The 16,576-nt window shown below is 47.7% G+C and overlaps 1 protein-coding gene across 1 annotated transcript in view; it reads left to right on the top strand.

Moving 5' to 3' along the window:
- Window positions 1-16,576, top strand: part of ZZEF1 (zinc finger ZZ-type and EF-hand domain containing 1) — a 308,587-nt gene that overhangs the window by 54,762 nt on the left and 237,249 nt on the right. The window contains exons 6-10 of the mRNA XM_073590591.1: window positions 1,731-1,941; window positions 8,106-8,222; window positions 8,317-8,495; window positions 10,241-10,339; window positions 13,555-13,646. Coding sequence (XP_073446692.1) covers window positions 1,731-1,941; window positions 8,106-8,222; window positions 8,317-8,495; window positions 10,241-10,339; window positions 13,555-13,646 — 698 coding nt within the window. The remainder of the gene's footprint in view (window positions 1-1,730; window positions 1,942-8,105; window positions 8,223-8,316; window positions 8,496-10,240; window positions 10,340-13,554; window positions 13,647-16,576) is intronic.

Raw genomic sequence — 16,576 nt, 5'->3', positions numbered from 1 at the left:
TAAATGATTCAGAAATATACTCTATACATTGTTAATGTGGTAAATGACTATTCTAGCTTCAAACATCTGGTTTGTAATGCAATATGTTAATAGGTGTATAGAGCCCCATTTCCAACAACCATCACTCCAGTGTTCTTATGGTACCTTGTGTTTGCTAACTGTGTAAGAAGGCTAATGGATGGTTAGAATACCCATGAAAACCCTTGTGCAAGTATGTTAGCACAGCTGAAAACAGATTGGCTGATTAGAGAAGCTATAAACCTGACCTTCCTTTGAGCTAGTTGAGAATCTGGAGCATTACATTTGTTGGTTCCATTAAACTCTCAAAATGGCCAGAAAAAAAGAACTTTCATGTGAAACTCGACAGTCTATTCTTGTTCTTAGAAATGAAGGCTATTCCATGCGAGAAATTGCCAAGATAATGAAGATTTCCTACAACGGTGTGTACTACTCCCTTCATATGGGAGCACAAACAGGCTCTAACCAGAGTAGAAAGAGAAGTGGGAGGCCCCACTGCACAAATGAGCAACAAGACAAGTACATTAGAGTCTGCAGTTAGAGAAATCAATGCCTCACAGGTTCTCAACTGGCAGCTTCATTAAATAGTACACGCAAAACACCAGTGTCAATGTCTACAGTGAAGAGGCGACTCTGGGATGCTGGCCTTCAGGGCAGAGTGGCAAAGAAAAAGCCATATCTGAGACTGGCTAATAAAAGGAAAATATTAATATGGGCAAAAGAACACAGACATTGGACAGAGGAAGGTTGGAAAAAAGTGTTGACAGACGAATCCAAGTTTGAGGTGTTTGGATCACACAGAAGAACATTTGTGAGACGCAGAACAATGGAAAAGATGCTGCAAGAGTGCCTGACGCCATCTGTCAAGCATGGTGGAGGTAATGTGATGGTCTGGGGTTGCTTTGGTGCTGGTAAAGTGGGAGTTTTGTACAAGGTAAAAGGGATTTTGAATTAGGAAGGCTGCCATGCCATACCATGTGGACAGCATTTGATTGGAGCCAATTTCATCCTACAACAGGACAATGACCTAAAGCACACCTCCAAATTATGCAAGCACTATTTAGGGAAGAAGCAGGCAGGTGGTATTCTATCTGTAATGAAGTGGCCAGCGCAGACACCAGATCGCAACACCATTGAGCTGTTGTGGGAGCAGCTTGACCGTATGGTACGCAACAAGTGCCCATCAAGCCAAACAAAGTTGTGGGAGGGGCTTCTGGAAGCATGGGGTGAAATTTCTCCAGATTACCTCAGCAAATTAACTGCTAGAATGCCAAAGTTCTGCAGTGCTGTAATTGCTGCAAAGGGAGCATTCTTTGACGAAAGCAAAGTTTGAAGGAGAAAATTATTATTTCAAATAAAAATCTTTTTTTCGAACCTTGTCAATGTCTGGACTGGATTTTAAATTCACATGACAACTCATTTGATTAATAAAAGTGTGATTTTTATTGTGGAAAACACAATTGTCTTGGTGACCCTAAACTTTTGAACGGTAGTGTACGTTTTCTTTTTTTTTCTCCGCTACTGCTGAACATACAATTTTCCCTCAAAAGGTAAAGACTTAATTCAGCTAAACTAAATAAGTGATTGCCCTTCTGAATGCTGTGATAAAAAAAAATCAAATGCTAGGCCACCGAGTCTTGGGGAGCAAAGTGGCCATAGAGTAAAACCTTTCATGTCTGCCTGTTCTAAATGTCATCTTCCCTGTTGTGCAGACGTCCAGATCAATATTAAGCGATGTCTGAGTGATGGCTGTGACACGAGGATCCACGGTCTCCGAGTGGTCGGCTACCAAAAGATAAAGAAGTCGGCAGTGTCTGTATCTGATGCCTCCGCGATCTGGTATCTTTCTCTACTGACGTCACTTGTAACCACCTCAATGGAGACCAACCCCGCTCTGGCTCAGGCTGTCCAACAGCACACACAGTATGTAACATTGCCTCTTTCTTTCTTGAATACTTTGCATATGTCAATTTTCTGAGATATCATGTAATTAAAGGGGCTGTCCATTTTCAGAAAATCTTCAACCCTGGCTGCAGCTTGTTACAAAATAATAAACCTTTCTGTTCTCTCGTTGAGCCCAGAGACCATGAGGGGGGCAATTCAACTACATGGGCAGAACCGCTGAGCTTAAGGGGGTTGGCATTCTTTTGGGGCCTTTTTTTCCTATTTAAACCTTTGTATTTTGAGCTAAACATCATTTTTGCATTTGGGTTTCATTAATAGTGATGAACGAGTATACTTGTTGCTCGGGTTTTTCCGAGCATGCTTGGGTGTCCTCCGAGTATTTTGGCATGCTCGGAGATTTAAGTTTTTATCGCCGCAGCTGCATGATTTGCGGCTGCTAGACAGCCTGAATACATGTGGGGATTCTCTAACAAACAGGCATTCCTCACATGTATTCAGCCTGTCCACAACAGAAGCATGAACACAGGTCTCCAACAATACAAGACATGTCTTCATGAAAAAATACACATACAAATGTAACAACTTGGGGAGCTGAATTGATCTGGAATAATTTACCGAAGACCTTGGCACTGTATTGAGCTTGTAGGACACTTTAAAGCTTTGCACTTTGATCAGCCATTGAGTTGCTCAGGCATTGATTGATTTCACACCTTGGTCAGCCACAGGCATTGTTCAATCTCACACCTTGGTCAGCCACAGGCATTGTTCAATCTCACACCTTGGTCAGCCACAGGCATTGTTCAATCTCACACCTTGGTCAGCCACCGGCATTGTTCAATCTCACACCTTGGTCAGCCAAATGTTTACTTTTTACGCATCACTAATTTCATTAAACTGTACTAATCCAAACTGCCATCCTTGGGTGACCAAGAGAAGATGGCAAACCTGGAAAAATCACAAAAATAAATGGGTTTCATACACTGCTGTTTTTTTTTTTTTTTTCATTAAAAACACTGCAAAACCTGATTCCTGCGTTTTTTGCGGCGCTTTGTCAGCGGTTTTTTTTTTCATCACCCATTGCTTTCAATGGGTCAAAAATGTTGAAAGTGACATGCTCTATGTCCAAAAAAGCCATGAAAAGCACAAAATACTGATGTTAATAAGAAAACAATGTTTGTGCATGAGATTTCTGAAATCTCATAGACGTAGCTGGTACTGCAAAACGGAGCTGAATATTAGCATAAAAATACGCAGAAAAAATACCTAGTGGTAACTTAGCCTAAGGAGTTAAGAGAACACCAAGCAGGGTGACACAAGTGTGTCATAGTAATGTCTCCACATACAAGCGGGTTTACATGATTCCAATGGCACAGTGAGTCTGATAGTTCTGATCTGCTTTCATCCGTCGCAATGTTTTTTATGTATATAGTAGTGCAGCACCCTACACTATACTGACTGTACACCCCAACTGAAAGAAAAGAACAAGTGCAAGTGTAAACAGAGCCCAGCAATTCCTGCGCCATAGAACTGGTTTGTCTAGCAGACTTTTAATCTAATTCTATCCACTGAGCTTTGCATACACCTGTATTTGCTTTCATTGTGTTTTTAGTGTTTGTTTTCATTTATGCAAAGTAGACGTGACCTTTTACATAATTGTGCAGGCAAATTATCTAAGGCGAAGCTCCACAGCAGAGACTGGGCAGCTAGTGAGAGTAGGTAACCTAGCGTCCGATTATCCGGCACAGAACCGCAGCATAATGTGCCTGCACAAGATCAGAAGCGCATGAATTGTCTGCAGGTTTACTGGTCCTGTAGCGATGATCTCCTGCTGATACAACTTGGTTTTTAGCAAAGCTCCAATAATTACCTTATCCAGCAGTTGTAGGGAACGTGACCTGATGGACGGACGGACGTGTCAGAATGGAGAAAGATAGGTTTGCACAGTTTAGGTAGGTGTCAGTAATATATTGGGAAACAGCTAGGAAAGTGTAGGTGATGTGCAGTACCTTGGGATGACCATTAGATGGCAGGGTGGAGTGTGAGCAAAGGACGTGACATCAGCTTAGGGCTTTAGAAACCGTTGGTCATGGGGGGCGTGGTGACAGTTGGAGTGACAGTTTCAAGGAACCTGGTTAGCTATAAATACTGAGGGAGGGTTCCAGAAAGTTCCAGTCCCCAGGGGGAGCTCAGGTGACAGGAGGACTGTGATAGTCTTTGCGCCCTGAGGAGAATCTTACCAGGGGGACTGAAGGGAGGAAACGTCAGGGGGGTGGTCCTGACAGGTAGATACCGCAGAAGAGACGAGGCAGTGAGTGCTATATACCGTATTGGACACGACGACTGATCAGTGAAAGCGCTGTTGGTTATTGGGCCTAGGGCGGCCACAGTGGCGGACCTGTCAGGAGCGTCAAACAGTAAAGGAGGGACGGTACGTATATGTACGTCCCTATTGTAAAAGTACGGTGTGTAAACGGCTCTAGAAACGGAGGGCCGATAAGTGAAGAAACGTGCGGTGTGCTGCGGAGGCCGTCAGGCGGACGGCAAGTGAAGAAATAAACTTGGACCTGTTGCACCCAGTACCTGCCTCCATCTTGTCTCTGTGTCATCTCTGCGCGGTAGTGAAAGAGGGACCAACCCCCCAGCTCAGCCCACCACCGACCCTACATTTGGTGTAGTCGGCAGGATCGCCGCCGCTAATACATCATCCTCTGCGGCAGACCTGCCTCAAAGAATGGAAAAGGACTTGGACTGTGCTGCTTGGATTATTAATACCTGTGGATTACAATTGGCTTACCTGTGGATTACAAATTGGGAGCGCTGTGGTGACTCCGTGGTGCTGACCGAAGATCCGGGGCGGTATCAGGAGCTGCGCAAGATGGCAGCATTACTACAGCGCAGGGGAGAGGTCCGGGTGTTTGCAGTCGTGTTGAATGGACTGGGACCCCCTCCAACGTACCCCCGTGGACAGCAGTATGTGCCCGGAGGCCGACGTTTCCATATATTGGACCCTGACAGGTGGGTGGAGAGGCCTGCCAACGCCCCACCCCATAGAGGGAGTGACACCGAAGAAAAGCTTGGGAGCGGCTGTTTGGCGCCATTCGATTGCTGCCCACCGGACGGTATGAGACGCTGCGGGTGTCGGGGCATTGGCCGCCTAGAGTGGCAGTGGCGGCAGGAGAACGAGCTGAGACAGAAGACGTCATCTTCGGGTCCATGGGCAAGAAGAGGAGTCTGTGCGGAGCCCGTGCGGAGCCAGAAGGAGCGGCCGCCATTGATACCGGCGGAGAGTCTCCCCGCGGAGCCCCTGAGTCTGGAAGCTAGGCCCGCTGAGCAGCGAGCTGGAGAGTGGAGGCTGCAGGATGAGCCGTGCGGTGGTGTGATGGAGGCCGCGGCGCCAGGGAAGGTGAGAGTTCCCCCGGCCCTGCCGGCGGCTTCACAAGCGGCCCCTATCATTTTGTCACAACACGCAGCCTCCAGTGTACCGGAAGGCCCGGCTGCGGAGGGCCCTATACTATACGCGGGGTTGAGCAAGGCCCCCGCTCCCGTCCCTGAGCCAACCCGCCCCGAGTCACCAGGGCGGAGCTTATTTACAGAAGGCGCGGCTGCGCTCCCTCGGCCGGGGCCAGCCTCATCACCCGAACCGGCCGTTACTCCGCCTCTGCTGGAAGTTGTGGATGCGGCCTACCCTGCGGCCGCGGTAATGCCAGTATTGGAACCGGCTGTGGTCTGTCTAACGGGCCCTGTGGACCAGCCCTCCGGAATCACGGCTGCTCCCATCCGCTACCTGGCCCCAGCGGCTGCTGGGCCACAGATATCATCGGCCGCCTCTGCCCCGCGCCCTTTCTCGGCAAGTTCCCGCCCACCGGACTCTGGGACTGGCGCGGTACCCTCCGCTTGGGTTGCGGAGGTGATAAAACAAAAGAAGGTTCGAGAGTAGGAGGTATGGAGCCTGCTTCATTCAAAAGGGGAGGTTGGCATGGCGGTGGAAAGATCCCGGGGGCGGCTGGTGTACACCAATGTGGACCGGGGGTATGGTTTCATACGTGATCAGACTGGCCAGAAGGTATACGTGAACGTAGCCTCCATACGCCACGGCCGTGCCCTGGAAATAGGGGACTTTGTCTCTTATTATAAAGAATACTGCCCCCGCGGGTATTATGCGGTGGCGGTACTGGCGGTACCTGAGGAACGCGAACCCCCGTAAAGAGGACTGTATTGGACACTCCCTTCACCCCAGGAGTTCCACGGCTGTGGGCCCCTTGCTACCGGCCATCAGGAGATGGCCTGGACTGTCAGAGTCTGAAAGAACAGTTCTAGTTTTAAAAAAAAAAAATGTTTTATGTGATTAAGCTGTTTTTTTTTAAGAATGTTCCTCTTACAGGATGTTATTTACTGATTTGGAAACTTGACAGAACGGGGATACGAAGACAAGAGGGAGTGTCCATGTCCAAGGAAGGGGGAGGGAAAAGGAGTACTGGCGATGTTTATTGTTGAATGTTGAGTTTTAAAGCAAAAGAAAAAAAAAATATTATAAAAATGGGGTACTTGTGCTATTATAAAGTTGTTTGATGTATAATATGCAAAGTAAAATGCAACAGGTCCGGGTAAGGGAAGGTCTGCGGGACCAAAGGGAAGTGTAAGATCCGATAGGGATCTAAGAGTTGAGGAGGTCTGGGAGACTGGGACGCCGACCATGACATGTTATTGAAAGAAAGGAAAATGAGTTGGAAGACAGCCGTCCTAGGTCAGGTCCCCAACACCACGGACACCCCTGAAGGAGGAAGGTGGGCGCTGGTAATGATCTGGAAGGTAAGAGACCTCGATCATGGCGTACCGAATAGTGGAAGGTGACAGTAGGGGAAGGTACACGCCATAGAGAGAATATGGGTGTACCTAGCCCAATGTGAAAGACGTTGTCATGTGGCGTGTGCGCCGGTGAGTAGCAGTAGGCTGCTCAGAGCATAGTGCTCCCAGTATGGTTCGGCCCCCGCAGATAGTGGGTTTGGCTCAACAGCTGGTCCGACAACAGGATGTAGGTGTAGCTTCAGAACGACGAAGGCAGGGTTGACGATTGTCGAGGACGACAATGTACAAAGGAAGGGAGAGTGTAGGGAAGGTGACCTGACGGACGTGTCAGAATGGAGAAAGATAGGTTTGCACAGTTTAGGTAGGTGTCAGTAATATATTGGGAAACAGCTAGGAAAGTGTAGGTGACGTGCAGTACCTTGGGATGACTATTAGATGGCAGGGTGGAGTGTGAGCAAAGGACGTGACATCAGCTTAGGGCTTTAGAAACCGTTGGTCATGGGGGGCGTGGTGACAGTTGGAGTGACAGTTTCAAGGAACCGGGTTAGCTATAAATACTGAGGGAGGGTTCCAGAAAGTTCCAGTCCCCAGGGGGAGCTCAGGTGACAGGAGGACTGTGACAGTCTTTGCGCCCTGAGGAGAATCTTACCAGGGGGACTGAGGGGAGGAAACGTCAGGGGGGTGGTCCTGACAGGAAGATACCGCAGAAGAGATGAGGCAGTGAGTGCTATATACCGTATTGGACACGACGACTGACCAGTGAAAGCGCTGTTGGTTATTGGGCCTAGAGCGGCCACAGTGGCGGACCTGTCAGGAGCGTCAAACAGTAAAGGAGGGACGGTACGTATATGTACGTCCCTATTGTAAAAGTACGGTGTGTAAACGGCTCTAGAAACGGAGGGCCGATAAGTGAAGAAACGTGCGGTGTGCTGCGGAGGCCGTCAGGCGGACGGCAAGTGAAGAAATAAACTTGGACCTGTTGCACCCAGTACCTGCCTCCATCTTGTCTCTGTGTCATCTCTGCGCTGTAGTGAAAGAGGGACCACCCCCCCCCCCCCCCCAGCTCGGCCCACCACCGACCCTACACAGTCATACTCTTTTATATGTCTTCCTGCTAACCAACAGAACATGAGTGATCTAGATAAATATATTGGTATTTGTTGCACCGTTTTAGCTTTAGTGCTGAGCCTTCTGTTTTACTCAACGATGTATTGCCTCTATTTTTGTTCCCTGTTATTTTGGAATCTGAGTGCCAGTGGATCCGGAGATGTGTTAGTTCTAAGCAGAGATATATCCGTGAATATATAATTTATTGTGTAGAAATGAGTGCGATAAACTTGATGAATTACATTTTTTTCTTATTTTTTATTTTCTAGGAAGGCTTTGCAACACATGACTCCACTTTCCTTGACGCCGGGTACTGCAGAGTTCCCAAATTTTTTATCGCCAAATGTACTTGAAGAGGTAAACAGCTTCCTGATGAGGACAGCCAGGTAATGATGACTTGCTGCTTCTTATAGAAAATGTGTCTCTGCTATTGGCTGTACATTTTCTCCGGCATTAACCCTTGTTGTTGTCTCTCTTAAGCTGCTGCTCTACACCGGAAGTGAATTTAAATCTCCTCGCGTTTGCTTTGGCAAGAGGGAATGTAGCAAAAGTGATTTCTTCTCTTTGTACCCTCCTGGATCATGTTGATGAGCAGTACAATGCCTCTTCACTTATCGCTTCCATGGAGTCGGTTAGAATTAGTCTGCTCTATAAATATGGTATATTGTCTGTCTTTTTCCTTTTTATTTTTTTTCTGAACACTTCTTTACATATCATTAGTTTTCAGGTGATTGTCCAGCGCCTTGAGTTTTTTCACCAAAATCCTTGCATAAAAAGCAATCAAAGTCCGTAATACTGATTCTCTCTTACTTGCCTCTATATTTTAACTTTTAGTGGCATTTTAAAGGGAACCTGACATTGGATGCATGCTGCCCCATCCATGGACAGCATGCACCAGGTGCTGGCTGCATGATCTCAGCCAGGTGCGCTTGACTCTGAAGCACCGCGGCGTTTCAGAGAAAAACATGCAATTAAAAGCCACCGGGACTGAGCCGCACTGTAGACTCGACCAGCTTTTTTTGACCCCAGCAGCTTCTCCCCACCCGCTCTTTTCAAGTGATGCGTCTCTCCCTGTTTGCATGTATAGGGTGAGATGTGTCAGTCATTGTCAGCGTTAAGCCGGGGAGTCAAACATACATGGGTGGAATTATTCTGCTTCTATCTGATCCATGCTCCCCATGGTTCGGGCACCATGTATCTGCTGTCGGGTTCCCTTAACTTTCTCAGGCAATCGCTTTCAAAGTGTCATTGCTGGAGGCATCGATACAGACAGCAGTGATCTTTGGTGGCAGGGGATCAGTAAGGTGTGGGTATCAGTTTGTTTTATATCGTTCTAAGTTTTTAAAAAAAATAAATAAATAATGGACAGACCCCTTTTAGGTTAGTTTCACACTAGCGCTTTTTAGCGCTGCGCTTCGTGCGCAATAGAAATGCGTGCAAAAACCGTATCATGCGTTTTGCATGCGTTTGCTTTTTTAGGCGCATGCGTTTTAACCAGTTTCTAGCCATGTTAACTCTTAAAACGCATGCGATTTTAAACGCAGGCATGCGCATGTCCATGTGCACGCCTGCGTTCCCTTAGACTGTAATGTGATTTTTTTGCGCAGTCCGTGCGCAAGCGTTTTTTGACACAGGTCGGACGGACCAAAAATGCAACAGGTTGCGTCCGGCGCGCCTAGGCGCACACTACAAAAAACGCATGCTCACGAAAACGCATACAAGTGCGTGCAAACGCTAGACCATGCACCCCCATGTTAAAGATAGGGGCGCAGGATGTATGCGCATGGACACGCACGATGCGCTGTGCTAAAAAACGCTAGTTTGAAACCAGCCTTAATCTGCTCATTATATAGGTATATATTTGAGATGCCAGAATAGACCTTTGCACCAATAGTTTTTCACTAAACACAGTGGGAATGTTGGCTATTAACTGATTAAAATGACATCTCCCTGAATCAGAACTGTTATTTTTTTTCCAGTCTGCTCCATGATTGTTGCGTATCTGTGCAGGCAGAAAGATCTACGTCTTTCTCATGATGTTGGCAGAGATACTTTTCCTGCACTACATGTTTGCCATCTCCAAAGTTGACTCTCTCCTCATAAAAATCTATAGCGCAATAACCATTTCATGAACCTATTTGGCTAATGGCAGGCCTCGGCTCCAGCTCCTTTGAGATTACAATTTCCAACATTCCCTGACAATGGATGAATACTGGGATCTGTAGTTTCACCAACAGCTAGAGTTTTGAGGTTGCTAACTCCTGCCGTAGTTTCTCCACTTTGAGGGGACTTATTTAAATTGCTGCAGTAAGGAGCACATGGCTTAGGAATAGATATCACTGGTGTGAGCATTGGGTTTTACCGAAATGTGCTTTCTATTTGCTTATCTTGCCATTTATTTCAGGAAGACCATTGCAGTTTACCTTACTTGCCTGTGATGTTAAAGGGAAAGAGGACAAATCGGGACCTGAAAACCTATTGGTGGAACCATGGACAGGAGATGGTGTGTTGTTGCTCTTGTTGTTATTTTTCTTATATTTGATTAAAAGCATTAACCATTTTAAAGTTTTTAAAATGGAACATGGTTCTTCTGATACAGAAGTATCTGTACTGTCAGTAATTACTCTTGTGATATCCCTTCATATGGTTTCATAGAATTTTTAAATGATCATATTGGCAAATGTTACTTTATTAGTTGAAGAGATCTATCTATCTAATCTTTTTTTTTTTTAAATTAATACTGTCAGGTGCAGATGGGGAGAGAACCCTGCCCTGCTTATAGTCTACAGCAGACCTGGGCAATGTGCGGCCCGCTGGCCACATCTTGCCGTCTGGCTGCCTCAGTTCGCCCCGCGGACCAAAACAGCCGTGGGGCTGGAAACCAGAGGCCCATGGTCTGCACCGTGCCCGCCCACTCGCTGTCTCAATCTTTGCTGGCTGTGTGTGTATGTATGCATGTGTGTGTGTATATATATATATATATATATATATATATATATATATATATATATATGTGTGTGTATATTCTAAAAGTTATGTTAAAGGGAATTTGACAGGATTTTTGCTACTTCATTTTTGCAGCATGATGTAGAGGCAGAGGCCCCGATTCTAGTGATGTGTCAGTTACTGTGGCTTTTTCTGTTATTTTGATAAAATGTGCTGCAGATCAAGCAGTTTTCTGAATATTGAGCTCTGTGTATGTCCTCACCCAGAGCACAGGCAGCTTTCTGCCCATGTAGTGTACACAGAAGGCTGCCAGTCAGTTCTAGGGCCGGGATTATACAGAGCTCATGAATATGGAGGACTGCTTGGCAGCAGGTTTACTAGTCCTCTAGTGATAATCTTCTGGTTATAAATCAGTGATTTTATCAAAACTACACTAAGCAGCTGAGTAAGTGATACATCACTGGAATCAGGGACTCTGTCTTTACATTATGCTGCTCTCAGATTAGGTAGCAAAAACCTGGCAACAGATCCCCTTTAAAGGATTCTCGACCCATTTGACATTGACCTTTCCTTAGGTGGGGTTCTGACACCTGGCACCCATAGTTTGAATATAAAAATGCTCTGCAGTAGCCTGTTACACTTTGAAGAGATCTGTGTAGTGCGGCTCTGTTCACTGTCTACATCCAGTCTCCCCTGGAGATGCTAAAAACAAAAAACTGACTGGCACATCCAGACTAGTGTGAATAGGTATACTTGAAATTAGTCCAAAGACCACATATATTTTGACACTTCAAAATATCAGAAACAAACATTTTTGGGCCAATATACCTTGACCTTTATACATAAAGGGGAAAAAAAGGTAATACCTATGAAAATGCTGATACCAGGTCTCTGGTGAGTGTGAATGACGCGACCTCCTTCACCCCAAAACGTGTTTCGCACTAGCTTCTTCCAGGGGTGCCCGGAAGAAGCTAGTGCGAAACACGTGTTGGGGTGAAGGAGGTCACGTAATTCACACTCACCAGAGACCTGGCATCAGCGTTTACATAGGTATTACCTTTTTTTCCCTTTATGTATAACCTTTGTGGATTTATGCATCAATCCTCTAGCACTTATTCAGCTGTGATACTATTCAATCTTGCTGATATTGAGTCTTTTTATTTTAACCTGCAGCATATATTCGATCGGGCCACGACCATTCAGGTGCAATTTAATGTGGGTTTCTAGTACTACACTGTATTTTTTTCAGCCACGATATATTTAGTTATTTTTAATACTGTGATGTGAATATTCCCTACATTTATCGAGATTATGCTCTTGTTGGAAATTATTTCTAATTACTTATGTGCAAGGATTCACATTTGGCTGTGTGACTATAATGACCAATGGCATGAATGTTTTGAGCGCCTCCTGATGGGCATTTTTGTAATTTTATAGTATTTTTAATGTTTTTTCAATAAAATTTGATATTTTATTCTCATACTGGATCTCTTCATGATTTTTGGTGCCATCATGGTATATTGGCCCAAAAATGTTTGTTTCTAGTGTGAATAGGTGCATACCAGGAGGAGCTACCTCCATATACAATATACAAAATAAGGCTGCACTCTATCATGCTAAAGCATGTCAATGAGAAATATATGAAATTTGAATAGCAATACAGCGATGGAGTATTAAGAAAAAATGAGACGCTTAGCATATAACTTGGCCAAATTATATCTGCCCATCAACCAACGTCAAGGTGGCCTCAAAGTCTGATGGGTACCTACACTGTGTGAATACCTCTCTAAGGCTAGTTTCACACTAGCGTTTATTCGACGCAGCGCACGGCGCCGCTAAGCCCCGCCGCCTGCCGGCTCCCTGCCCTCCCCATCTGGTCATCGCCGCCTACTATCGCACATGGACGCTTGCGATCTGCGCACCCTATCTTTAGCATAGGGTGCGCTGGACGTGCGCTAGTAGGATTTTGGCGTGCGCTGCGCACTTTTGAAGGTGCACCCGTGCGCGCCGAACGCAGCATGTTGCATTTCGGCGCGCACGGCGCACCTTCAGAAGTGCGCAGCGCACGTCAAAGTCCTACTAGCGCACGGCCAGCGCACGATCTGCGCACCCTATGCTAAAGATAGGGTGCGCAGATCGCAAGCGTCCATGTGCGATCGTAGGCGGCGATGACCGGATGGGCCGCAGGGAGTTGGCAGGGGGCGGGGCTTAGCGGCACCGTGCACTGCGTCAATTAAACGCTAGTGTGAAATGCCTGCATTTATGGTTAAGTAGGGACCTGCTGTAGTTAAAATCACCACCCGGTGGAGGGCGGAGTGCTCGGTCAGTAAGCTAATATACAAAAGACAAAAAACTTACTGGCACATCCAAACTAATGTGAATAGGTGCATACCAGGAGGAGCTACCTCCATATACAATATACAAAATAAGGTTGCACTCTATCATGCTAAAGCATGTCAATGTGAAATATATGAAATATGAATAGCAATACAGCTATGGAGTATTAAGAAAAAATATGAGACGCTTGGCATATATTGGAGAGATCTGTGTAGTGCAGCTCTGTTCACGGTCTACATCCGGTCTCCCCCTGAGATGCTAGCAGCTGATCAGTGGACATACTTTATATGGTGTTGGATTCCCACTGATCTCCTAGTGATTAACTCTACTAAAGATGGGTCGCCATTACGTTATGCACTGAAACCCATTTACACTTTAGTGCACATTATCCACTCACTCCTAATGTGTTTTTTTTTTTTTTGTTTGTTTCTTAAGGATTTCTTACAGAGACTGGAAAAACAAGAGCTAGTATTATCCTATCTTCTGCACCCGAATCAGCCTTTCAGATTACGCAGATGAGGATTAGGGTAAGTTTTAGTTATTCAAAAATCTAATGGCTTACATTTTTGGGACATTTTGAAATTAAGTTTTCAACGAAAATATGGTGTTCTTTTCTCGTTCGCCTTATTGGGGGACACAGAGACCATGGGTGTATGCTGCTGCCACTAGGAGGCTGACACTATGCACAAAAAAAGGTTAGCTCCTCCTCCGCAGTGTACACCCCACCGACCAGCAGGGAGTTTAGCTTAGTGTCAGTAGGAGGTGGACACGGGTCTTTGATTAGACCCATATCTACCTCGATGTGCGTCGTTCCTTTTCAGGTTTCTCCAGAGGGATACAGGGTGAATAGTCACCTCTGTAGTCCCACGAAGAGGCTGCGAGTACGGCGCGTACTGCCGCCCCGTATCATCGCAGCTCTCTGCACCAGGACCAGCAGCCTTCCGGGCGGACGCCAACATGTACACGTGTCGGCTTTTCTGAGAGTCCTGGTCGTCCGTCTCCCACCCACTCGCCTGCCAGAGCCTGTCGGTCGGATAAGACGCAGACAAGCTTCAATCAGAAGGTACCTTTATTTTCAGGGTTCGGGCCCGGGACAGGGTGAGTATTAGATCCCCACTCGTCTCTGGATTTGGTCAGGAGAGATTCCCTTGGAGCTAGGATGCGGTAGCACTGCGGGTCTCCGTGGCCGTCCCGCGCCTCCAGGCAGCCTTTTTTTGTGGTCAGCTGCTGTCCCTATCCCGGACAGGGGTCTTTTCCCCGGCAGCGCTCATGTTGCGGTTCCTCCGCGCCGCCCCTGTGCTGATAGGCGGCCGCCGCGATTAATTTAGGCCCCGGCTTCAGTTCGGGCCTACTCCTGTATCACGGCCACGCCCCCCTCCCCTTTCTACTAAGCGGGCTTCTCTCCCGCCCGTTCCAGGCCCTCCCACCGCTCTTCTCAGCTTGTTCCTGGCCAGGAGCGGTGCCGGATTCAGCAGGCGGCTAGCTCCGCCCTCCCCCTGGGAGCGCGTTTTTCCCATGATTCCTCTCAGGCGGTCGCCATCTTGCAGCCGCACAGCCAGATGCCCCTGTCAGCCGGATATCGATCCCTGGACCGTGAGTAGCTCTGCATCTGCAGGCTGACACCCTTCTCTGCACCCTGTCCCCCAACCTTCCGGCACCACCTCAGGTTTCACTATGTCTAACTCCAAATCTGACCGTAACCGCCCTGCGGCTCCCTCCTGCACTCTCGTCAAGTTCTTTGCATGCTCTTCTTGCAATCGCAAACTTCCCTCAGGTCAGTCCACTTCCCTCTGCCTGGATTGTAGCAATCCTATTCAACCTGACGCCGCCCAGGAGCCATCTAGGGCCCCAGGCGAGAGTGAACCCCCCATGCCTGGCTGGGCCTCGTCTCTATCAGAGTCAGTGGCAGACCTCACCAGGGTGTCTCAGTCCCTAGTACCCGTCCTGGATAAGTTGCCCCTGGACACCTCTACAGGGTACAGCAGGCCTCAAGAGGTTCCATCTGAGTCGGCCAGCGTTAGTCGCAAAAGACCCAGGCAGGATCTCCAGCCGGAATCCTCTCCTCGCCCCATGTCACCACATAGCCCTTCTCGGCAGCCTCCCTCCCGAGCCTCCTCTCCCGAGTCAGGTGAAGCGCTCTCGGACAGGTCATCTGAGGGGATCTTAGAGCTGGATTCGGACCAGGATGCGAACATGAGGGTTACTGTGCAGAACCTCATTGCAGCGATCCATCAGACCTTCGACATTGCTGACCCCTCTGCGAAATCCTCAGATCAAGAGGTTTCGTTCAGACGGGAGGAAACACCCTCCAGGGTATTCCCTTTACATTCCGAGTTTGGAAAGATTTTTACCAGGGAAAGAGGGGATCCGACCAAACTCTTTCAACTAGGGAAGCGTCTCAGCGTTCTGTACCCGTTTGCTAAAGAGCTCACGGACAACTGGTCTGCCTCTCCCTCGGTCGATCCGCCCGTGTCCAGGCTTTCTAATAACACGGTTCTCCCGCTTTCAGGCGTGGCGTCTCTTAAGGATTCTAATGATAGGATCATAGAATCCCTAGCGAAGTCTGCCTTCGAAGCGGCTTCGACGGCGGTATGCCCAATTTTTGCTTCATCTTAGGCAGCAAAAGCCATAGCTACTTGGGCAGAGGATCTTCGTCAGGGCATCCTAGAGAAAGCACAACCAGATCGATTGGCCGATCTTGCCAATCAGATTTCCCATGCGGGGGATTATCTGCTTTCTGCTTCTTTGGACGCCGCATCCTGCGCAGTTCAGGCGTCAAGTAACGTTGTGGCAATCCGACGTACAATTTGGCTCAAGGCCTGGCAGGCGGACCTGTCTTCTAAAAAGTCTCTTACTAATCTGCCTTTTCAGGGAGGGCGCCTCTTTGGATCCCAATTGGACCAAATTATTAAGGACGCCAACGGAGGCACGAGTTCTCTCCTGCCTCAGTACAAGCCTCGCAGACCCCCACTGAGGCATCAGTTTCGACCCTTTCGGGCTTACCGCCGTTTCAATACGGCGGAGACCTCCTCCAACCAACAAAGACCGCAGGCACGCTAAGATAGGAAGAAAGTTTCCTTCAGACCCACTCCCTCCTGGCGCTCCCACTCTTCGCAGGGCAGACCATCCAGATCCGGATCTGGACGGCCTACATCAGCATGACTATCCTCGGACTCCCGAGGGTCCCTTCCAATTGGGAGGTCGACTCCTGTTCTTCAAGGACGTCTGGCTGGCCTCAGTAGAGGACGCTTGGGTCAGGGAGGTTGTATCGTCAGGATACAAGATAGAGTTCGTCTCTCTTCCACGGGATCGTTTCTTCGAATCCAGTCCTCCAAAAGATCCAGCTTTGATCCCGGGGTTCTTTACGGCCATCAACTCTCTCCTCAGTTCCGGGGTGATTGTGCCCGTTCCCGAATCGGAGCGGTTTACAGGGTTTTATTCAAACCTGTTTGTCGTG

Source organism: Dendrobates tinctorius, unplaced genomic scaffold, assembly GCF_039654945.1.
Source record: "Dendrobates tinctorius isolate UK_male_01 unplaced genomic scaffold, ASM3965494v1 ptg000117l, whole genome shotgun sequence".
In the NCBI taxonomy this organism is placed as follows: Eukaryota; Metazoa; Chordata; class Amphibia; order Anura; family Dendrobatidae; genus Dendrobates; species Dendrobates tinctorius.
The sequence above is the reverse complement of the archived record's forward strand: the minus strand, read 5'-3'. Positions and strand labels throughout refer to the sequence as shown.